Source organism: Agelaius phoeniceus, unplaced genomic scaffold (genome assembly GCF_051311805.1).
Source record: "Agelaius phoeniceus isolate bAgePho1 unplaced genomic scaffold, bAgePho1.hap1 Scaffold_403, whole genome shotgun sequence".
In the NCBI taxonomy this organism is placed as follows: Eukaryota; Metazoa; Chordata; class Aves; order Passeriformes; family Icteridae; genus Agelaius; species Agelaius phoeniceus.
Window position 1 is genome coordinate 45,109 of NW_027509989.1, and position 25,425 is coordinate 70,533.

The following is a 25,425-nucleotide window of genomic DNA, read 5'->3' on the forward strand; positions in this document are numbered from 1 at the left end:
TGCAGTTTGGGGTCAGGGCTGGTTTGGGGTCACTCAGGGCAGTTTGGGGTCACTCAGGTGCAGTTTGGGGTCACTCGGGGCAGTTTGGGGTCACTCAGGGCAGTTTGGGGTCACTCAGGGGCAGTTTGGGGTCACTCAGGGCAGGTTTGGGGTCACTCAGGGCAGTTTGGGGTCACTCAGGTGCAGTTTGGGGTCACTCAGGTGCAGTTTGGGGTCACTCAGGGCAGTTTGGGGTCACTCAGGGCAGGTTTGGGGTCACTCAGGGCAGGTTTGGGGTCACTCAGGGGCAGTTTGGGGTCAGGGCAGTTTGGGGTCACTCAGGGGCAGGTTTGGGGTCACTCAGGGCAGGTTTGGGGTCACTCAGGGCAGTTTGGGGTCACTCAGGGCAGGTTTGGGGTCACTCAGGGCAGTTTGGGGTCACTCAGGGGCAGTTTGGGGTCACTCAGGGCAGGTTTGGGGTCACTCAGGTGCAGTTTGGGGTCACTCAGGGCAGTTTGGGGTCACTCAGGTGCAGTTTGGGGTCACTCAGGTGCAGTTTGGGGTCACTCAGGGCAGTTTGGGGTCACTCAGGGCAGTTTGGGGTCAGGGCAGTTTGGGGTCACTCAGGGCAGTTTGGGGTCACTCAGGTGCAGTTTGGGGTCACTCAGGGCAGTTTGGGGTCACTCAGGTGCAGTTTGGGGTCACTCAGGTGCAGTTTGGGGTCACTCAGGGCAGGTTTGGGGTCACTCAGGTGCAGTTTGGGGTCACTCAGGGCAGGTTTGGGGTCACTCAGGTGCAGTTTGGGGTCACTCAGGGGCAGTTTGGGGTCAGGGCAGGTTTGGGGTCACTCAGGGGCAGTTTGGGGTCACTCAGGGCAGGTTTGGGGTCACTCAGGGCAGTTTGGGGTCACTCAGGGCAGGTTTGGGGTCACTCAGGTGCAGTTTGGGGTCACTCAGGGCAGTTTGGGGTCACTCAGGTGCAGTTTGGGGTCACTCAGGGGCAGTTTGGGGTCACTCAGGGCAGGTTTGGGGTCACTCAGGGGCAGTTTGGGGTCACTCAGGGCAGTTTGGGGTCACTCAGGGCAGGTTTGGGGTCACTCAGGGCAGTTTGGGGTCACTCAGGGCAGTTTGGGGTCACTCAGGGCAGTTTGGGGTCACTCGGGTGCAGTTTGGGGTCACTCAGGGCAGGTTTGGGGTCACTCAGGGCAGTTTGGGGTCACTCAGGTGCAGTTTGGGGTCACTCGGGGCAGTTTGGGGTCACTCAGGGCAGTTTGGGGTCACTCAGGGGCAGTTTGGGGTCACTCAGGGCAGGTTTGGGGTCACTCAGGTGCAGTTTGGGGTCACTCAGGGCAGTTTGGGGTCACTCAGGTGCAGTTTGGGGTCACTCAGGTGCAGTTTGGGGTCACTCAGGGCAGGTTTGGGGTCACTCAGGGCAGTTTGGGGTCACTCAGGGCAGTTTGGGGTCACTCAGGTGCAGTTTGGGGTCAGGGCAGGTTTGGGGTCACTCAGGGCAGTTTGGGGTCACTCAGGGCAGTTTGGGGTCACTCAGGTGCAGTTTGGGGTCACTCAGGGGCAGTTTGGGGTCACTCAGGGCAGTTTGGGGTCAGGGCAGTTTGGGGTCAGGGCAGGTTTGGGGTCACTCAGGTGCAGTTTGGGGTCACTCAGGGCAGTTTGGGGTCACTCAGGTGCAGTTTGGGGTCACTCAGGGCAGTTTGGGGTCACTCAGGGCAGTTTGGGGTCACTCAGGTGCAGTTTGGGGTCACTCAGGTGCAGTTTGGGGTCACTCAGGGCAGTTTGGGGTCACTCAGGGCAGTTTGGGGTCACTCAGGTGCAGTTTGGGGTCACTCGGGGCAGTTTGGGGTCACTCAGGTGCAGTTTGGGGTCACTCAGGTGCAGTTTGGGGTCACTCAGGGCAGTTTGGGGTCACTCAGGTGCAGTTTGGGGTCAGGGCAGGTTTGGGGTCACTCGGGGCAGTTTGGGGTCACTCAGGTGCAGTTTGGGGTCACTCAGGGCAGTTTGGGGTCACTCAGGTGCAGTTTGGGGTCAGGGCAGGTTTGGGGTCACTCGGGGCAGTTTGGGGTCACTCAGGTGCAGTTTGGGGTCACTCAAGGCAGTTTGGGGTCACTCGGGGCAGGTTTGGGGTCACTCAGGGCAGTTTGGGGTCACTCAGGGCAGTTTGGGGTCACTCAGGTGCAGTTTGGGGTCACTCAGGGCAGGTTTGGGGTCACTCAGGTGCAGTTTGGGGTCACTCAGGGCAGGTTTGGGGTCACTCAGGGCAGTTTGGGGTCACTCAGGGCAGGTTTGGGGTCACTCAGGGCAGTTTGGGGTCACTCAGGGCAGTTTGGGGTCACTCAGGTGCAGTTTGGGGTCACTCAGGGCAGGTTTGGGGTCACTCAGGTGCAGTTTGGGGTCACTCAGGTGCAGTTTGGGGTCACTCAGGGCAGGTTTGGGGTCAGGGCAGGTTTGGGGTCACTCAGGTGCAGTTTGGGGTCACTCAGGGCAGTTTGGGGTCACTCAGGGCAGTTTGGGGTCACTCAGGTGCAGTTTGGGGTCACTCAGGTGCAGTTTGGGGTCACTCAGGGCAGTTTGGGGTCACTCAGGGCAGGTTTGGGGTCACTCAGGGCAGTTTGGGGTCACTCAGGGCAGTTTGGGGTCACTCAGGGCAGTTTGGGGTCACTCAGGGCAGTTTGGGGTCAGGGCTGGTTTGGGGTCACTCGGGGCAGTTTGGGGTCACTCAGGTGCAGTTTGGGGTCACTCAGGGCAGTTTGGGGTCACTCAGGGCAGTTTGGGGTCACTCAGGGGCAGTTTGGGGTCACTCAGGGCAGTTTGGGGTCACTCAGGGCAGTTTGGGGTCACTCAGGGCAGGTTTGGGGTCAGGGCAGGTTTGGGGTCACTCAGGTGCAGTTTGGGGTCACTCAGGGCAGTTTGGGGTCACTCAGGGCAGTTTGGGGTCACTCAGGTGCAGTTTGGGGTCACTCAGGTGCAGTTTGGGGTCACTCAGGTGCAGTTTGGGGTCACTCAGGGCAGTTTGGGGTCACTCAGGTGCAGTTTGGGGTCACTCAGGGCAGTTTGGGGTCACTCAGGGCAGTTTGGGGTCACTCAGGGCAGTTTGGGGTCACTCAGGTGCAGTTTGGGGTCACTCAGGGCAGGTTTGGGGTCACTCAGGGCAGTTTGGGGTCAGGGCAGGTTTGGGGTGTGTGGGGTAGCAAAGGTTCCAGGGCTGTTTCTTTCCGGTTTCTCCAGTTTTGCTTTTCCTGCCAAATTTTCTGCTGGAATTTGAGAATTCCTTTCATATTTAATGTATCTTTTGCATTATATTTATATTTATATTTATATATATTTATATATATTTATATTTATATTTTATATTTATATTTATATTTATATTTATATATTTATATTTTCTTTTCTATTTTCTTATAGATTCTTATATATTTTAATATTTTTAATTTTTATATTTCCATTTTATTTATACAATTATGTATTTTCATATTTTTATTTATATATTTATATATTTTTATATATTACATTTTAAATATATTTATATTTATATATTTATATTTATATATTTATATATTTATATTTATACATTTAATAGATATTTTACATTTTTATATATTTTTAATTTATATATTTTTATATTTATATATTCCTATTTTTTATATATTCCTAATTTTTTATATATTCCTATTTTATTTATATTTTATATTTATATATTTTATTTTTGTCAATATATATTTTATATTCAATATATATTTTTATATTTATATTTATATATTTTTCTTTTTCTTTTTTATTTTCCTATATATTCCTATCTTATTTATATTTTATAATTATATATATTTATTTTTATCATTATATATTTTATATTTATATATATTTTATATTTATATATTTCTTTTAGAATTTCTTACATATTCTTATATATTTTAATATATATATTTATATTTATATGGTTTTATTAATTTATGTATATACTTTATATTTATATATTTTTATACTTATATTTATATATTTCTTATATATTTTCTCTCCCTCCTCTTTATATTTTCTTTTATATTTTATGGTGACTAAGGGACACCAATTTTTATTTATATATTCTATATTTTTATTTATATATTTACATATTTACATATTTATATATTTGTATATTTGTATATTTAATATTTATACATGTTTATGTGGTTTTTTATGGTTTTAATTTATATTTATGTATTTCATAGATATTTTCTTATATATTTTATATATTTTATATTTTTATATTTGTATATATATATTTCATATGTTTTTCTTTTATATTCTTATATCTCTTTGTATCTATATTTTATATTTTATTTTTTTATTTACACATTATATAGTTTATATTTATATTTATATATTTCTTATATATTTTATATAAGAAATATTTTACATTTATAAATATAAAATGTACATGTAAATATACATATTTATACATATACATATAAATATTTTATATTTATATGTTTTATTTATATATTTTATATATATTGAATTTATGTATTTTTATTTTTATATTTACATATTCCTTATATATTTCATATATAATCTTATATTTTATATTTTTATTTTATATTTATAAATTTTATTTATATATTTTATACATTTTATACTTATATATTTTATATATTTATATTTATATATTTCTTATCTATGTTCCTATATATTCTTATCTCTTTTCCCCTCTCTTTTCTCTGTATTTCCTTTTCTCTCTCGTGGTGACAAAGGGGACACCAGGGACACTGGGGACACCGGGGACACCAGGGACAGGGGACACCAGGGACACCAGGGACACCAGGGACAGGGGACACCAGGGACACCAGGGACAGGGGACACCAGGGACACCAGGGACACCAGGGACAGGGGACACCAGGGACACCAGGGACACCAGGGACACCAGGGACAGGGGACACCAGGGACAGGGGACACCGGGGACACCGGGGACACCAGGGACAGGGGACACCGGGCACAGGGGACACCGGGGACAGGGGACACCAGGGACACCAGGGACACCAGGGACACCGGGGACACCGGGGACACCGGGGACACCAGGGACACCAGGGACAGGGGACACCAGGGACACCAGGGACACCAGGGACACCAGGGACACCAGGGACACCAGGGACAGGGGACACCGGGGACACCGGGGACACCAGGGACAGGGGACACCGGGCACAGGGGACACCGGGGACAGGGGACACCAGGGACACCAGGGACACCAGGGACACCGGGGACAGGGGACACCAGGGACACCAGGGACACCAGGGACACCGGGGACACCGGGGACACCGGGGACACCAGGGACACCAGGGACACCAGGGACACCAGGGACAGGGGACACCGGGGACACCGGGGACACCAGGGACACCAGGGACACCAGGGACACCAGGGACAGGGGACACCAGGGACAGGGGACACCAGGGACACCAGGGACAGGGGACACCAGGGACAGGGGACACCGGGCACAGGGGACACCGGGGACACCAGGGACAGGGGACACCGGGGACACCAGGGACAGGGGACACCGGGGACAGGGGACACCGGGGACACCGGGGACACCAGGGACAGGGGACACCAGGGACACCGGGGACACCAGGGACAGGGGACACCAGGGACACCGGGCACAGGGGACACCAGGGACACCGGGGACACCAGGGACACCAGGGACACCGGGGACACCAGGGACACCAGGGACACCAGGGACAGGGGACACCGGGGACACCAGGGACACCAGGGACACCGGGGACACCAGGGACAGGGGACACCAGGGACAGGGGACACCAGGGACACCAGGGACAGGGGACACCAGGGACAGGGGACACCAGGGACACCAGGGACACCGGGGACACCAGGGACACCAGGGACACCAGGGACACCGGGGACACCAGGGACACCAGGGACACCAGGGACACAGGGGACACCAGGGACACCAGGGACACCAGGGGACACCGGGGACACCGGGGACACCAGGGACACCAGGGACACCAGGGACAGGGGACACCGGGGACACCAGGGACACCAGGGACACCGGGGACACCAGGGACAGGGGACACCAGGGACAGGGGACACCAGGGACACCGGGGACACCAGGGACACCGGGGACACCAGGGACACCAGGGACACCAGGGACACAGGGGACACCAGGGACACCAGGGACACCAGGGGACACCGGGGACACCGGGGACACCAGGGACACCAGGGACACCAGGGACACCAGGGACACCGGGGACACAGGGGACACCAGGGACACCAGGGACACCAGGGACACAGGGGACACCGGGGACACCAGGGACAGGGGACACCAGGGACACCAGGGACACCAGGGACACCGGGGACACCAGGGACAGGGGACACCGGGGACAGGGGACACCAGGGACACCGGGGACACCGGGGACACCAGGGACACCGGGGACACCAGGGACAGGGGACACCGGGGACAGGGGACACCAGGGACACCAGGGACACCAGGGACACCAGGGACAGGGGACACCAGGGACACCAGGGACACCAGGCACAGGGGAGCCCCCACCAGCGTTTATTGAACCCCGATAGAAACGGCGCCTTTGAGCCCCCCCGATCCCAGCGGGGACCCCAAAACCCAGCGGGGACCCCCAAATCTGGGATCCCCAAATCTGGAACCCTCAAACCCTGGGATCCCCAAACTCTGGGACCCCCAAACACCAGCAGGGACCCCCAAACCCCAGCGGGGACCCCAAAACCTCAGCGGGGACCCCCCAAACCCTGGGATCCCCAAACCCTGGGATCCCCAAATCTGGAACCCTCAAACCCTGGGATCCCCAAACTCTGGGACCCCCAAACCCCAGCGGGGACCTCCCAAATCCTGGAACCCCCAAATCTGGGACCCCAAACTCTGGAACCCTCAAATTCTGGGACCCCCAAACCCTGGGGACCCCCAGTTCTGGGACCTCAAATCTGGGATCCCTCAAACTCTGGGACCCCCAAATCTGGGACTCCTCAAACTCTGGGACCCCCAAATTCTGGACCCCCAAACTCTGGGATCACCAAATCTGGGATCCCTCAAACTCTGGGACACCCCAGACTCTGGGACCCCCCCCAAATCTCGGACCCCTAAACTCTGGGATCACCAAATCTGGGACCCCCCAAACTCTGGGACCCCAAACTCTGAGATCCTCAAATCTGGGATCCCCCAAATCTGGGATCCCCCGAACTTTGGGTTCCCCCATTTCCAGCACTCAGGGGATCCCCAAACTCTGGGATCTCCAAACCCTGGGACCCCCAATTCGGGGACCCCCAATCTCTGGAATCCCCAAATTCTGGGGTCCCCAAATTCTGGGATCCCCAAATTCTGTGATCCCCCAAACTCTGGGATCCCAAACTCTGGGACCCCCAAACCCTGGGACCCCCAAACTCTGGAATCCCCCAAACTCTGGGATCCCCCAAATCTGGGACCCCCAAATCTGCGACCCCCAAACTCTGGGATCCCCAAACTCTGGCTTCCCCCATTCCCAGCCCTCAGGGGACCCCCAAACTCTGGGAATCCCAAACTCTGGGACCCCCAAACTCTGGGACCCCAAAATCTGGGGTCCCCCGAAATCCTGGGATCCCCAAATCCGGGACCCCCAAACTCTGGGACCCCCAATTCGGGAATCCCCAAACTCTGGGACCCCCAAACTCTGGGACCCCCAAACTCTGGGATCCCCCAAATCTGGGACCCCCCCAAACCCTGGGACCCCCAATTCTGGGACCCCCAAATCTGAGACCCCCTCCAAACTCTGGGATCCCCCAGATTTTGGGGTCCCGCAGATTTTGGGGTCCCCCCGAGCGCCCTCATCCGCGCTGGGGCCGCAGCTTCATCTCGGTGAAGGGGATGGAGACGTTGAAACCTTTCCATGGGAACCAGTGGATGCCCTGTGGGGAAAACGGGTCAGGAAATCCCAGAGATGGCCCCATAAAATCCCCACGGACCCCCAGAGACCCCACGGATCCCCAGAGACCCCCCCAGAAATCCTACAGATCCCCCCACAGGCCCTATAGACCCTATAGAACCCAGAAATCCTACAGATCCCCCCACAGGCCCCATAGGATCACACTGACCCTATAGACCCTATAAACCCCCCAGAAATCCTATAGATACCACAGGCCCCATAGGATCACAGTGACCCTACAAACCCCCCCAGAAATCCTACAGATCCCCACAGGCCCCATAGGATCACACTGACCCTATAGACCCTATAGACCCCCCCAGAAATCCTATAGATGCCCACAGGCCCTATGGGATCACACTGACCCTATAAACCCGCCCAGAAATCCTATAGATGCCACAGGCCCTATAAATCCTACAGATGCCCACAGGCCCCATAGGATCACACAAACCCTATAGACCCTATAAACCCCCCCAGAAATCCTATAGAACCCCACAGGCCGCACAGGATCACACAGCTCTATAAACCCTATAGACCCTATAAAACCTATAAACCCCAGAAATCCTACAGATGCCCACAGGCCCTATAAACCCTATAGAGCCCAGAAGTTCTATAGATCCCCACAGGCCCTATGGGATCACACTGACCCTATAGACCTCGAAATCCTATCGATGCCCACAGGCCCTATAAACCCTATAGACCCCCAGAAATCCTATACATGCCACAGGCCCTATGGGATCACACTGACCCTATAGACCCTATAGACCCTATAAACCCCCCCAGAAATCCTATAGATGCCACTGATCCTATAAATCCTATAGACCCTATAGACCCTATAGACCCCCCCAGAAATCCTACAGATCCCCACAGGCCCTATAAACCCTATAGAGCCCAGAAGTTCCATAGATCCCCACAGGCCCTATGGGATCACACAAACCCTATAGACCTCAGAAATCCTATAGATGCCACAGGCCCTATAAACCCTATAGAGCCCCAGAAATCCTATAAACCCTATGGAGCCCCAGATCCCCACAGGCCCTATAGGATCACACTGACCCTGTTTCCCACAGACCCTATAAACCCTATAGAGCCCAGAAATCCTACAGATCCCCACAGGCCCTATGGGATCACACTGACCCTATAGACCCGCCCAGAAATCCTATACATGCCACAGGCCCTATGGGATCACACAGCCCTTGTTTCCCACAGGCCCTATAAACCCTATAGAGCCCAGAAATCCTACAGATCCCCACAGGCCCCATAGGATCACACTGACCCTATAAACCCTATAGAGCCTATAGACCTCCCCAGAAATCCTATAGATGCCACTGACCCTATAAACCCTATAGACCCTATAGACCCTATAAACCCTATAAACCCCCAGAAATCCTATAGGTCCCCACAGGCCCTATAAACCCTATAGACCCCCAGAAATCCTACAGATGCCCACAGGCCCTATAGGATCACACAAACCCTATAGACCCTATAAACCCTATAGACCCTATAAACCCCAGAAATCCTATAGGTCCCCACAGGCCCTATAGGATCACACAGGCCCTATAAACCCTATAGACCGTAGAGACCCCCCCAGAAATCCTATAGGTGTCACAGGCCCTATAAACCCTATAAACCCTATAGAACCCAGAAATCCTACAGATCCCCACAGGCCCCATAGGATCACACTGACCCTATAAACCCTATAGAGCCCCCCCAGAAATCCTATAGATCCCCACAGGCCCTATAGACCCTATAGATCCTATAAACCCTATAGAGCCCCAGATCCCCACAGGCCCCATAGGATCACACTGACCCTATAGACCCTATAGACCCTATAAACCCCAGAAATCCCAAATTTTGAGGGAAAAAGGGACCCAAAATTCCCCAAAATCCCAAAATTTGGGGGGGAAATAGACCCCAAAATCCCAAAAATCGGAGGAAAAAGGGACCTGAAATTCCCCAAAATCCTAAAATTTGGGGGGAAATAGACCCAAAAATCCCAAAAATTGGAGGAAAAAGGGACCCAAAATTCCCCAAAATCAAAAAAAAAATTGTGGCAAAAGGGACCCGAAATTTGTAAGGAAAAGGAGCCAAAACCACCCAAAATCCCAGATTTTGAGGGGAAAGGGATCCAAAATTCCCCAAAATCCCCAAATTTGTGGCAAAAGGGACCCAAAATGACTTAAAATCCCAAAATTTGGGCCAAAAGAGACCCAAAAATCACAAAAATGGAAGGAAAAGGGACCCAAAATTCCCCCAAATCCCAAAATTTGTGGCAAAAGGGACCCAAAATTCCCCAAATTCCCTCACAGCCGCCCCAGATTCCCCTGAGAAAAGAGAAAAGGGACCCGAAATCCCAAATTTTGAGGGGAAAGGGATCAAAAATTCCTCAAAATCCCAAAATTTGTGGCAAGAGGGACCCAAAATTCCCCAAAATCAAAAAAAATTGTGGTAAAAGGGACCCGAAATTTGTCAGGAAAAGGAGCCAAAACCACCCAAAATCCCAAATTTTGAGGGGAAAAAGGATCCAAAATTCCCCAAAATCCCAAAATTTGTGGCAAAAGGGACCCAAAATGACCTAAAATCCCAAAATTTGGGCCAAAATAGACCCAAAAATCACAAAAATGGAAGGAAAAGGGACCCAAAATTCCCCCAAATCCCAAAACTTCTGGCAAGAGGGACCCAAAATTCCCCAAAATCCCAAAATTTGTGGCAAAAGGGACCCAAAATTCCCCAAATTCCCTCACAGCCCCCCAGACTCTCCCTGAGAAAAGAGAAAAGGGACCCGAAATCCCAAATTTTGTGAGGAAAAGGAGCCAAAACCACCCGAAATCCCAAATTTTGAGGGAAAAAGGGACCCGAAATTCCCCAAAATCCCAAAATTTGGGGGGGAAATAGACCCAAAATCCCAAAAATCAGAGGAAAAAGGGACCCAAAATTCCCCAAAATCAAAAAAAATTGTGGTAAAAGGGACCCGAAATTTGTAAGGAAAAGGAGCCAAAACCACCCAAAATCCCAGATTTTGAGGGGAAAGGGATCCAAAATTCCCCAAAATCCCAAAATTTGTGGCAAAAGGGACCCAAAATGACCTAAAATCCCAAAATTTGGGCCAAAATAGACCCAAAAATCACAAAAATCGAAGGAAAAGGGACCCAAAATTCCCCCAAATCCCAAAACTTTTGGCAAGAGGGACCCAAAATTCCCCAAATTCCCTCACAGCCCCCCCAGACACCCCCTGAGAAAAGAGAAAAGGGACCCGAAATCCCAAATTTTGTGAGGAAAAGGAGCCAAAACCACCCGAAATCCCAGATTTTGAGGGAAAAAGGGACCCAAAATTCCCCAAAATCCCAAAATTTGGGCCAAAATAGACCCAAAATCACAAAAATTGAAGGAAAAGGGACCCAAACTTCCCCAAAATTCCAAAATTTCTGGCAAAAGGGACCCAAAATCCCCAAAATCAAAATTTGGGGGAAATAGACCCAAAAATCCCAAAAATCAAAGGAAAAGGAGCCAAAACCACCCAAAATCCCAAATTTTGAGGGAAAAAGGGACCCAAAGTTCCCCAAAATCCCAAAATTTGTGGCAAAAGGGACCCAAAATTCCCCAAATTCCCTCATATCCCACTCAGACCCCCCCAAATCCCCTCATAGCCCCAACATTCACCCCAAATTTCCTTGAAATCCCAAATTTTGAGGGAAAAGGGACCCAAAATTGCCCAAATTCCCTCACAGCCCCCTCAGACCCCACCCCAAGAAAAAAGCGACCCAAAAATCTCAAATCTTGTGAGGAAAAGGAGCCAAAACTGAGGGGAAGTGGACCCAAAATCCCCCCCAAAAATCCCAGGATTTGTGGCCAAGGGGACCCAAACTCCCCCAAATTTGTGGCCAAGGGATCCCAAACTGCCCCAAAAACCCCCGAATTTGTGGCCAAAGGGACCCAAACACCCCCGAATTTGCGGCCAAACTCCCCCAAACCCCCCGAATTTGCCGCCAGGGGACCCAAACTCCCCCAAATTTGTGGCCAAAGGGATCCCAAACCCCCCCCAAAACCCCAAAATTCGTGGCAGGAGGGACCCAAACCCCCCCCAAAACTCCCGAATTTGCAGCCAAAGGGACCCAAACCCCCGAATTTGCGGCCAGGGGACCTCAATCCCCCCAGAATTTGTGGCCAAAGTGCCCCAATCCCCCCGAATTTGCGGCCAAGGGGACCCAAACTCCCCCCAAACCCCCCGAATTTGCGGCCAGGGGACCCCAACCCTCCCCAAGCCCCCCGAATTTGCGGCCAAAGGGACCCAAACTCCCCCCAAACCCCCCGAATTTGCAGCCAGGGCACCCCAAACCCCCCGAATTTGCGACCAAACCAGCTCAAACCCCCCGAATTTGCAGCCAAGAGGACCCAAACCCTCCCCCCAAACCCTCCCAAACCCCCCGAGTTTGCGGTCAAACTCCCCCAAACCCCCCGAATTTGTGGCCAAAGGGACCCAAACCCCCCCCCAAAACACCCCCAAAACCCCCAAAATTTGCGGCCAAATGGACCCAAACTCCCCCCCAAACCCCCCGAATTTGCAGCCAAAGGGACCCAAACTCCCCCAAATTTGCGGCCAAACCCCCCAAACCCCCCAGAATTTGTGGCCAAGGGGATCCCAGACCCCCCCCAAAACCCCCAAAATTCGTGGCCAAAGGGACCCAAACACCCCCCGAACCCCCCCAAATTTGTGGCCAAAGGGACCCAAACTCGCCCCAAACTCCCCCAAACCCCCCGAATTTGCGGCCAAAGTGCCCCAAATCCCCCGGATTTGCAGCCAGGGGACCAAAATTCCCCCGAATTTGTGCCAAACCCCCCGAATTTGTGGCCAAAGGGACCCAAACCCCCCCAAACCCCCCCGAATTTGCAGCCAACCCCCCCCAAACCCCCCGAACTTGCGGCCAGGGGACCCCAAACCCCCCAACCCCCCCCAAACCCCCGGAGTTTGCGACCAAGGGGACCCAAACCCCCCCCAAACCCCCCGAATTTGCATCCAAGGGGACCCAAACCCTCCCTCCAAACCCCCCCAAACCCCCCGAATTTGCGCCCAGGGCACCCCAAGCCCCCCGAATTTGCAGCCAAGGGGACCCAAACTCCCCCAAATTTGTGGCCAGGGGACCCCAACCCTTCCCAGCCCCCCAAGGCCCCCGAATTTGTGGCCAGGGCACCCCAAACCCCCCCAAACTCCCTCGAATTTGTGGCCAAAGGGACCCAACCCCCCCCCCCCCAAACTCCCCCAAACCCCCCGAATTTGCAGCCAAGGAGACCCAAACCCCCCAAATTTGTGGCCAAAGGGACCCAAACCCCCCGAATTTGCGGCCAAAGGGACCTAAAACCTAAACTCCCCCCAAACCCCCGAATTTGCAGCCAAACCCCCCCAAACCCCCGAATTTGCGGCCAGGGGACCCAACCCTCCCCAAGCCCCCCGAATTTGCGGCCAAAGGGACCCAACCCCCCCCAAAACACCCCCAAAACCCCCCAAATTTGCGGCCAGAGCACCCAAACCCCCCAGAATTTGCGGCCAAAGGGACCCAAACCCCCCGAGTTTGCAGCCAGGGCACCCCAAACCCCCCAGAATTTGCGGCCAAAGGGACCCAAACTCCCCCCAAACCCCCCCCCAAAACCCCCAAAATTCGTGCCAAAGGGACCCAAACCCCCCCCCAAAACTCCCGAATTTGGGGCCAAAGGGACCCAAACTCCCCCAAATTTGCGGCCAAACCCCCCCAAACACCCCAGAATTTGCGGCCAAGGGGATCCCAGACCCCCCCCAAAACCCCCAAAATTCGTGGCAGGAGGGACCCAAACCCCCCCCCAAAACTCCCCCCAAAACTCCCGAATTTGTGCCAAGGGGACCCAAACTCCCCAAATTTGTGGCCAAAGGGACCCAAACTCTCCCCAAACTCCCCCAAACCCCCCGAATTTGCGGCCAAAGTGCCCCAAATCCCCCGGATTTGCAGCCAGGGGACCAAAATTCCCCCGAATTTGTGCCAAACCCCCCCGAATTTGCGGCCAAACCCCCCCAATCCCCCCGAATTTGTGGCCAGGACACCCCAAACCACACCAAACCCCCCGAATTTGTGGCCAAGGGATCCCAAACCCCCCCCAAAACCCCAAAATCGTGGCAGGAGGGACCCCAAACCCCCCCCCAAAACTCCCCCAAAAGCCCCAAATTTGTGCCAAGGGGACCCAAACTCCCCCAAATTTGTGGCCAAAGGGACCCAAACTCGCCCCAAACTCACCCCAAACCCCCCGAATTTGCGGCCAAAGTGCCCCAAATCCCCCGGATTTGCAGCCAGGGGACCAAAATTCCCCCGAATTTGTGCCAAACACCCCCGAATTTGTGGCCAAAGGGACCCAAATTTCACCCCAAACTCCCCCCCCAACCCCTCCCCGAATTTGCGGCCAAAGGGATCCCAAACCCCCCCAAACCCCCCAAAATTCGTGGCAGGAGGACCCAAACTCCCCCCCCAAACCCCTGAATTTGTGGCCAAAGGGACCCAAACCCCCCAAACTCCCCGAATTTGCGGCCAAACCCCCCCAAACCCCAAATTTGCGGCCAGGGCACCTCAATCCCCCCGAATTTGCGGCCAAACTCCCCCAAACCCCCCGAATTTGTGACCAACCCCCCCAAACCCCCCCGAATTTGCGGCCAAAGGGACCCAAACTCCCCAAACCCCCCGAGTTTGCGGCCAGGGCACCCCAACCGCCCCCCAAACCCCCCCGAATTTGCAGCCAAAGGGACCCAACTGCCCCCCAAAACCCCCCGAATTTGCGGCCAAAGGGACCCAAACCCCCCCAAATTTGTGGCCAAACTCCCCCAACTCCCCCGAATTTGCAGCCAGGGGACTCCAACCCCCCCAAACCCCCCCGAATTTGCAGCCAAGGGATCCCAAACTCCCCACAAACCCCCCAAACCCCCCGAATTTGCAGCCAGGGCACCCCAAGCCCCCCCCAACCGCCCCCAAACCCCCCGAATTTGCAGCCAAGGGGACCCAAACTCCCCCAAATTTGTGGCCAGGGGACCCCAACCCTCCCCAGCCCCCCAAGCCCCCCGAATTTGCGGCCAGGGCACCACAAACCCCCCCAAACTCCCTCGAATTTGTGGCCAAAGGGACCCAAACCCCCCCCCCAAACTCCCCCAAACCCCCCAAATTTGTGGCCAAAGGGACCCAAACCCCCCAAATTTGTGGCCAAAGGGACCCAAACCCCCCGAATTTGCGGCCAAAGGGACCTAAACTCCCCCCAAACCCCCCGAATTTGCAGCCAAACCCCCCCTAACCCCCAAATTTGCGCCCAGGGCACCCCAAACCCCCCGAATTTGCGCCCAGGGCACCCCAAACCCCCCGAGTTTGCGGCCAAAGGGACCCAAACTCCTCCAAATTTGCACCCCAGGGCACCCCAATCCCCCCAAACCCCCCCCCAATCCCCCGGTCCCGTGCCTGGTGGTCGCGCGTGCTCCCGTAGCGCCCGTTCAGGTTGGCGTAGTGGCAGTTCCGGTACCACCAGGCGCCCCCGTAGGCCACGGCGCAGGGCGGGGGGCGCGGCCGCCCCGAGGGGTCCCGGCGGTCGCGGGGGTCGCGGGCGTCGCGGTCCCGCGTGGAGAAGGGGCTGCCCGAGTTGGTACGAGAGGGCGTCCCCTGCAGGGAGGGGGCGTGAGCGGGGACACGGCGGCGGGGGGGACCCCGAAAATGCGCAATGGGAACCCCAAAACACCCCGAAAATGTGCAATGAGGAACCCCCAAAACACCCCGAAAATGTGCAATGAGGAACCCCCAAAACACCCCGAAAATGTGCAATGGGAACCCCCAAAAACACCTCCGAAAATGCAGAACGGGGAACCCCAAAAACCACCCGAAAATGTGCAATGAGGAACCCCCAAAACACCCCGAAAATGTGCAATGAGGAACCCCCAAAAACACCCAAAAATGCGCAATGGGAACCCCCAAAACACCCCCGAAAATGTGCAATGGGGAACCCCCAAAACACCCCCGAAAATGTGCAATGGGAACCCCAAAACACCCCGAAAATGTGCAATGGGGAACCCCCAAAACACCCCGAAAAATGCACAACGGGAACCCCCAAAAACCACCCGAAAATGTGCAATGGGAACCCCCAAAACACCCGAAAATGTGCAATGGGGAACCCCGAAAAACACCCCGAAAATGTGCAATGGGGAACCCCGAAAAAACCACCCGAAAATGTGCAATGGGAACCCCCAAAAACACCCGAAAATGTGCAATGAGGAACACCCCGAAAATGTGCAATGAGGAACCCCCAAACAGCCCCGAAAATGTGCAATGGGGAACCCCCGAAAACAGCCCCGAAAATGTGCAATGGGAACACCCAAAACACCCCCAAAAATGTGCAATGAGGAACCCCCAAAAACACCCAAAAAATGTGCAATGAGGAACCCCCAAAAACACCCCGAAAATGTGCAATGAGGAACCCCCAAACACCCCGAAAATGTGCAATGAGGAACCCCCGAAACAGCCCCGAAAATGTGCAATGGGAACCCCGAAAACACCCCGAAAATGTGCAATGGGAACCCCCAAAACACCCCGAAAATGGACAACGGGAACCCCCAAAACACCCGAAAATGTGCAATGAGGAACCCCCAAAACACCCCGAAAATGTGCAATGAGGAACCCCCAAAACAGCCCCGAAAATGTGCAATGGGAACCCCCAAAAACACCCCGAAAATGTGCAATGGGAACCCCGAAAACACCCCGAAAATGTGCAATGGGAACCCCAAAACACCCCGAAAATGGACAACGGGAACCCCCAAAACACCCGAAAATGTGCAATGAGGAACCCCCAAAACACCCCGAAAATGTGCAATGAGGAACCCCCAAAACAGCCCCGAAAATGTGCAATGGGAACCCCCAAAAACACCCCGAAAATGTGCAATGAGGAACCCCCAAAAACACCCCGAAAATGTGCAATGAGGAACCCCCAAAACACCCCGAAAATGTGCAATGGGAACCCCAAAACCACCCCGAAAATGTGCAATGAGGAACCCCCAAAAACACCCCGGAAATGTGCAATGAGGAACCCCAAAACACCCCGAAAATGCACAACAGGAACCCCCAAACACCCCGAAAATGTGCAATGAGGAACCCCCAAAAACACCCCGAAAATGTGCAATGGGGAACCCCCAAAACACCCCGAAAATGCACAATGGGGAACCCCCAAAACACCCCGAAAATGTGCAATGAGGAACCCCGAAAACACCCCGAAAATGTGCAATGGGAACCCCCAAAACACCCCGAAAATGTGCAATGAGGAACCCCCAAAACACCCCGAAAATGTGCAATGAGGAACCCCGAAAATGTGCAATGAGGAACCCCGAAAAACACCTGAAAATGTGCAATGGGAACCCCCAAAAACACCCCCAAAAATGCACAACGGGAACCCCAAAAACCACCTGAAAATGCACAACGGGGAACCCCCAAAAACACCCCCGAAAATGCACAACGGGAACCCCCAAAAACAGCCCCAGAATGCGCCAGATATTCCCGAAACGGGCCCAAAACACCTCGAGGGGCCCCGAAAAACCCACCAGGAACCCAAAACCACCAAAAACGCAGCAAAGATTCCCAAAACAGCCCAAAGGACCCAAAACCCGCCAGGGAGCTCCAAATCCACCAGGAACCCCAGTACTCCCAAAAACGCAGCAAAGATTCCCAAAGGACCCCAAAACCCACCAGGAACCCCAAAAACGCAGCAAAGATTCCCAAAACAGCCGAAACACCCCCAAACACCCCCGAAAACACCCCGAAGCACCCCAAAACACCCTGAAACACCTCAAAACACCCCAAAACATCCCGAAACAAACCTGAAACACCCCAAAACATCCTGAAACACTCCAAAACACCCCAAAACACCCCAAAACAACCCCGAAACACCGCAAAGGACCCCGAAACACCCCAAAACACCCCGAAACACCCAAAAACACCCCAAAACAAACCTGAAACACCCCAAAACACTCCAAAACACCCCAAAACACCCGGAAACATCCCAAAAAATCTCAAAATAACTCAAAACACCCCGAAACACCCTGAAACACCCCCAAACACCCAAAAACACACCCCGAAAAACACAGAAACACCCCCAAACACCCCAAGACCCCAAACGGCCCCAAGCCAAACCCCAAAGGGGCCCCCAAAGGCGCCCCCAAAGCCCCAAAGGGGCCCCCAAACCCCAAAGGGGCCCCCAAACCCCAAAGGGCGCCCCCAAAGCCCCAAAGGAGCCCCCAAAGTCCCAATGGCGCCCCCAAAGCCCCAAAGGGGCCCCCAAAGCCCCAAACCCCAAATCCCGCCCAGCCAAACCCCAAAGGAGCCCCCAAAGCCCCAAAGGAGCCCCCAAAGCCCCAAAGGAGCCCCCAAAACCCAAAGGGGCCCCCAACCCCAAAAGGGCCCCCAAACCCCAAAGGCGCCCCCAAACCCCAAAGGGGCCCCCAAAGCCCCAAAGGAGCCCCCAAACCCCAAAGGCGCCCCCAAACCCCAAAGGGGCCCCCAAAGCCAAAGGGCCCCAAACCCCAAAGGCGCCCCCCAAGCCCCCAAATCCCGCCCAGCCAAACCCCAAAGGGGCCCCCAAAGGCGCCCCCAAACCCCAAAGGAGCCCCCAAACCCCAAAGGGGCCCCCAAACCCCAAAGGGGGCCCCAAAGCTCCAAAGGAGCCCCCAAAGCCCCAAAGGCGCCCCCAAACCCCAAAGGGGCCCCCAAGCCCCAAATCCCGCCCAGCCAAACCCAAAGGGGCCCCCAAAGGCGCCCCCAAACCCCAAAGGGGCCCCCAAACCCCAAAGGCGCCCCCAAAGCCCCAAAGGGGCCCCCCAAAGTCCCAATGGCGCCCCCAAACCCCAAAACCCCAAACCCCAAAGGAGCCCCCAAAGCCCCAAAGGGCCCCAAACCCCAAAGGGGGCCCCAAACCCCAAAGGCGCCCCCAAACCCCAAAGGGGCCCCCAAAGCCCCAAACCCCAAAGGGGCCCCCAAACCCCAAAGGAGCCCCCAAACCCCAATGGCGCCCCCAAACCCCAAAGGGCCCCAAACCCCAAAGGGCCCCCAAAGCCCCAAATCCCGCCGGCCAAAGCCCCAAAGGCGCCCCCAAACCCCAAAGGCGCCCCCAAAGGGCCCCCCAAGCCCCCAGGCCCCCCGGTCCCGCCCCCTGCGCACCCGCGGTGCCGCGGAACGGCCCCACCCGCAGCCGGTATCGCTCCGCGGCCCCGCCCACGCTGAAGTCGCGATAGATCGCGAAGGCCGAGTCGGCGCCGCTCCGCAGGTCCACGCGCAGCTCCGAGGGCGTCCCGGCCGTCAGCTCGTGCAGCGCCGCGTTCCCTGCGCCCCGAGAGCGTCAGGGACCCCGAAACGGACACAAAACAGCCAAAAAACAGCCACAAAAACAGCCACAAATACAGACCCAAAACAGCCACAAATACAGACCCAAAACAGCCACAAAAACAGCCACAAATACAGACCCAAAACAGCCCAAAACCAGCCCCAAAACGGCCCCAAAACAGCCTCAAAAACAGCCACAAATACACCCCAAAAACAGCCCCAAAAACAGCCCAAAACCAGCCCAAAAACAGCCCCAAAACAGCCCAAAACACAGCCACAAAACACCCCAAAAACAGCCCCAAAACCGCCCCAAAAACAGCCAAAAAACAGCACAAAAACACCCCAAAACAGCCCCAAACAGCCCCAAAACCAGCCCCAAAACAGCCCCCCAAAAACACCCCAAAAACGGCCCCAAAACAGCCCCCAAAATCAGCCCCAAAACCAGCCCCAAAACCAGCCCAAAACCACCCCAAAACAGCCCCAAAAATACCCACCAAAAACGGCCCCAAAACAGCCTCAAAACAGCCACAAAAACACCCCAAAAACAGCCCCAAAAACGGCCCAAAAATACCCCCCCCAAAAACAGCCCCAAAACTGCCCCAAGGCAGCCCAAAACAGCCCCCAAAGCAGCCACAAAAACTGCCCCAAAACTGCCCCAAAACAGCCCCAAAACAGCCCAAAACCAGCCCCAAAACAGCCCCCAAAACCAGCCCCAAAACAGCCCCAAAACCACCCCAAAAACTGCCCCAAAACAGCCCCAAAACATCAACAAACAGCCCCCCAAAAAAGCCCCAAAACAGCCCCAAAAACTGCCCCAAAACAGCCCAAAACCAGCCCCAAAAACAGCCCCAAAAACAGCCCCAAAACCACCCCAAAACAGCCCCAAAACCAGCCCCAAAACAGCCCCAAAAATACCCACCCAAAAACGGCCCCGAAACAGCCCCCCAAAACACCCAAAACAGCCCCCAAAAACAGCCCAAAAGCAGCCCCAAAAACAGCCCCCAAAAACAGCCCCCCAAAAACAGCCCCAAAAACAGCCCCAAAAACTGCCCCAAAAAACAGCCCCCCAAAACCAGCCCCAAAACAGCCCCCACAAACAGCCCCCAACAAACAGCCCCAAAAACGCCCCCCAAAAACAGCCCCAAAACAGCCCCCAAAAACAGCCCCCCAAAACCAGCCCCAAAAACAGCCCCAAAAAACACCCCAAAACCAGCCCCCAAACAGCCACAAAAACAGCCCCCAAAACAGCCCCCCAAAAACAGCCCCAATAATCCCACAAAAAACAACCCCCCCAAAAACACCCCCAAAAACAGCCCCAAAACAGCCCCAAAACAGCCCCCAAAACCACCCCAAAACAGCCCCAAAAGCAGCCCAAAAACAGCCCCAAAAACTGCCCCAAAACAGCCCCAAAACCAGCCCAAAAACAGCCACAAAAACAGCCCCAAAACCAGCCCCAAAACAGCCCCAAAAACAGCCCCAAAACCAGCCCCAAATCTGCCCCAAAACAGCCCAAAACAGCCCCAAAACCAGCCCCAAAATCTGCCCCAAAACAGCCCCAAAACAGCCCCAAAAGAGCCCCCCAAAACCAGCCCCAAAACAGCCCCCAAAACAGCCCCCAAAAACACCCCAAAACAGCCCCAAAACAGCCCTAAAACCACCCCAAAAAACGGCCCCAAAACCAGCCCCAAAACAGCCCCCAAACCAGCCCCAAAACAGCCCAAAAACAGCCACAAAACAGCCACAAAACCAGCCACAAATACAGACCCAAAACAGCCCCAAAAACGGCCCCGAAACCACCCCAAAACCAGCCCCAAACCAGCCGCAAAACCAGCCCCAAAACAGCCCAAAACCAGCCCCAAAACACCCCAAACCAGCCCCCAAAACAGCCCCAAAAACATCCCCCCAAAAATACCCACCAAAAACACCCCAAAAACAGCCCCCAAAAACAGCCCCCAAAAACAGCCCCCAAAAACAGCCCCCCAAAAATACCCACCAAAAACAACCCCCCCAAAAACACCCCCAAAAAACACCCCCCAAAACAGCCCCCAAAAACAGCCCCCCAAAAACAGCCCCCAAAAACAGCAACAAAAACACCCCCCAAAAACAGCCCCCGAGCTCCCCCTAGACCCCCAAACCTTCCCCGGGTCTTTCCCAAATTTTTCCGTGTTTTTTCACAAATTTTTCCCAAATTTTCCCGGTTTTTTTTCCCAAATTTTTCCGTTTTTTCCAAATTTTTCACAATTTTTTTCATAAATTTTTCCCAAATTTTCCCGGTTTTTTTTTCCCAAATTTTTCCGTGTTTTTTCACAAATTTTCTCAAATTTTCCCCAATTTTTCCCCGAATTTTTCTGTGTTTTTCCCAAAGTTTTCTCAAATTTTTCACGAAATTTTTCCCAAATTTTTCCACGTTTTTTCCCAATTTTTTCCCAAAATTTTTCCGTGTTTTCTCCCAAATGTTTCCCAAATTTTCCTGTGTTTTTCCCCGATGTCCCCCCTCACCGAGACAGAACTCCTGCTGTTTTCCGTGTTTTTTTCCCAAAGTTTTCCCGTGTTTGTTCCCAAAGTTTTCTCAAATTTTTCCCAAATTTTTCCAAAAATTTTTCTGTGTTTTTTCCCAAAGTTTTCTCAAAATTTTCCGTGTTTTTTCCCAAGTTTTCTCAAATTTTTCACGAAATTTTTCCCAAATTTTTCTGGTTTTCCCCAAACTTTTCAACATTTTTTCCCAAATTTTTTTCCCAAATTTTTTTCCAAATTTTTCCCCAATTTTTCCCAGTGTTTTTCCCCCAAATTTTTTCGTGTTTTTTTTCCCAAAGTTTTCTCAAATTTTTTCCAAATTTTTCTGTGTTTTCTCCCAAATTTTCCCCCAAATTTCCCCGTGTTTTTTTCCCCAAACTTTTCTGTGCTTTCTCCCGAATTTTTTCCCAAATTTCCCCGTGTTTTTTCCCCAAACTTTTCTGTGTTTTCTCCCGAATTTTTCCCCAAATTTTGCCATGCTTTCTCCCGAATTTTTCCCCAAATTTCCCCGTGTTTTCTCCCGAATTTTTTCCCGAATTTCCCCGTGTTTTTTCCCCAAATTTTTCTGTGTTTTCTCCCAAATTTTTTCCCAAATTTCCCCGTGTTTTTTCCCCAAACTTTTCTGTGTTTTCTCCCGAATTTTTTCCCGAATTTCCCCGTGTTTTCTCCCGAATTCTTCCCAAATTTCCCCGTGTTTTTTCCCGAATTTTTCCCCAAATTTCCCCGTGTTTTTTCCCCCAAACTTTTCTGTGTTTTCTCCGAATTTTTCCCCAAATTTCGCCATGCTTTCTCCCGAATTTTTCCCAAATTTCCCCGTGTTTTCTCCCGAATTTTTTCCCAAATTTCCCCCGTGTTTTCTCCCGAATTTTTCCCCCAATTTTCCCCGTGCTTTCTCCCGAATTTTTTCCCAAATTTCCCCGTGTTTTTCCCCAAATTTTTCTGTTTTCTCCCGAATTTTTTCCCGAATTTCCCCGTGTTTTCTCCCGAATTTTTCCCAAATTTCCCCGTGCTTTTTCCCCAAATTTCCCCGTGTTTTTCCCCGTGTTTTCTCCGAATTTTTTCCCAAATTTCCCAGTGTTTTTTCCCCAAACTTTTTTGTGTTTTCTCCCGAATTTTTCCCAATTTTCCACGTGTTTTCTCCCAAATTTTTCCCCAAATTTCCCCGTGTTTTCTCCCAAATTTTTCCCAAATTTCCCCGTGTTTTCTCCCAAATTTTTCCCAAATTTCCCAGTGTTTTTTCCCCAAATTTTTCTGTGTTTTCTCCCGAATTTTTTCCCGAATTTCCCCGTGTTTTCTCCCGAATTTTTCCGCAAATTTCCCCGTGCTTTCTCCCGATTTTTTTCCCAAATTTCCTCGTGTTTTTTCCCCAAATTTGTCTGTGTTTTCTCCCCGAATTTTTCCCCAATTTTCCCCGTGCTTTCTCCCGAATTTTTCCCAAATTTCCCCGTGTTTTTTCCCCAAATTTTTCTGTGTTTTCTCCCGAATTTTTCTCCAAATTTCCCCGTGTTTTTTCCCCGAATTTCCCCGTGTTTTCTCCCGAATTTTTTCCCGAATTTCCCCGTGTTTTCTCCCAAATTTTTCCCAAATTTCCCCGTGTTTTCTCCCAAATTTTTCCCAAATTTCCCAGTGTTTTTTCCCCAAATTTTTCTGTGTTTTCTCCCGAATTTTTCCCGAATTTCCCCGTGTTTTCTCCCGAATTTTTCCGCAAATTTCCCCGTGCTTTCTCCCGATTTTTTTCCCAAATTTCCTCGTGTTTTTTCCCCAAATTTGTCTGTGTTTTCTCCCGAATTTTTCCCCAATTTTCCCCGTGCTTTCTCCCGAATTTTTTCCCAAATTTCCCCGTGTTTTTTTCCCAAATTTTTCTGTGTTTTCTCCCGAATTTTTCTCCAAATTTCCCCGTGTTTTTTCCCCGAATTTCCCCGTGTTTTCTCCCGAATTTTTTCCCGAATTTCCCCATGTTTTCTCCCGAATTTTCCCCAAATTTCCCCGTGTTTTCTCCCAAATTTCCCCGTGCTTTCTCCCGAATTTTTTCCCAAATTTCCCCGTGTTTTCTCCCGAATTTTTCCGCAAATTTCCCCGTGCTTTCTCCCGATTTTTTTCCCAAATTTCCTCGTGTTTTTTCCCCAAATTTTTCTGTGTTTTCTCCCGAATTTTTCCCCAAATTTCCCCGTGTTTTCTCCCGAATTTCTCCCGATTTTTCCCAATTTCCCGGTGTTTTTCCCCAATTTCCCCCTCTCACCGAGCCAGAACTCCCCGCTGACGTTGCCGAAGCCGCGCTCGTACGCGGCCCAGCCCCTCCAGAACTCGGTGCTGCCGTCCTGGCGCCGCTGGAACACCTGGAACGGGGCGAGCCAGGGGCGCCCCAAAATCCCTGAGACCCCAGACCCAAAATCCCCAGACCCAAAAACCCCTGAGACCCCAAAACCCTGAGACCCCAAAAACCCTGAGACCCCAGACCCAAAATCCCCAGACCCAAAAACCCCTGAGACCCCAAAACCCTGAGACCCCAGACCCAAAATCCCCAGACCAAAAACCCCCGAGACCCAAAACCCTGAGAGCCCAGACCCAAAATCCCCAGACCCAAAAACCCTGAGACCCCCCAAAACCCTGAGACCCCAGACCCAAAAACCCTGAAACCCCCCAAAAACCCTGAGACCCCCAAAACCCTGAGACCCCAGACCCAAAAACCCCAGACCCAAAACCCCTGAGACCCCAGACCCAAAAACCCTGAGACCCCAGACCCAAAACCCCTGAGCCCCCCAAAATCCCTGAGACCCCAGACCCAAAACCCCTGAGCCCCCCAAAACCCCTGAGACCCAGACCCAAAAACCCCTGAGACCCCAGACCCCAAAAACCCCCCTGAAACCTCAGACCCAAAATCCCCCCTGAGCCCCCAGACCCCCTGAGCTCCCAGTCCCCAAACCCCCCCTGAGACCCCCAAAAACCCCCCTGAGACCCCAGACCCAAAAACCCCTGAGTCCCCCAAAACCCCCCTGAGACCCCAGACCCCAAACCCCCCCTGAAACCCCCAGACCCAAAACTCCTGAGCCCCCAGATCCCCTTTTTCCATCCCATAAAGCTCCCAGTGCTCCCAGTGCTCCCAGTCCCTCCCAGTCCCCCCCAGTCTCTCCCAGTTCCCCCCAGTCCCACCAGCCCCAGTGCTCCCAGTGTTCCCAGTCCCTCCCAGTCCCCCCAGTTCCCCCCAGTCCCACCAGCCCGTGTTCCCAGTCCATCCCAGTGTTCCCAGTGTTCCCAGTCCATCCCAGTCCCCCAGTCCCTCCCAGTCCCACCAGCCCCAGTGTTCCCAGTGTTCCCAGTGTTCCCAGTCCCCCCCAGTCTCTCCCAGTCCCCCCAGTTCCTCCCAGTCCCCCCAGTCCCCCCAGTGCTCCCAGTCCCACCAGCCCCAGTCCCCCCAGTCCCACCAGCCCCAGTGCTCCCAGTCCCTCCAGTGCTCCCAGTCCCTCCCAGTATTCCCAGTCTCTCCCAGTCCCTCCCAGTCCCCCCAGTTCCCCCCAGTCCCCCCAGTCCCCCCATTGCTCCCAGTCCCCCCAGTCCCCCCCAGTCCCCCCAGTCCCTCCAGTCTCTCCCAGTTCCCCCCAGTCCCCCCAGTCCCTCCCAGTCCCACCAGCCCCAGTCCCCCCAGTCCATCCCAGTCCA

General features: G+C 53.0%; 1 protein-coding gene across 1 annotated transcript; it reads right to left on the reverse strand.

Moving 5' to 3' along the window:
* Window positions 1-7,805: 7,805 nt before the first annotated feature.
* Window positions 7,806-24,211, reverse strand: LOC143693211 (tenascin-R-like; the record flags this gene model as incomplete). The annotated part of the gene is made up of 4 exons (XM_077173214.1): window positions 7,806-7,886; window positions 15,361-15,558; window positions 19,082-19,254; window positions 24,008-24,211. Coding segments are annotated over 4 exons (656 nt in total), but the record flags the coding sequence as incomplete, so codon positions are not given.
* Window positions 24,212-25,425: the final 1,214 nt, after the last annotated feature.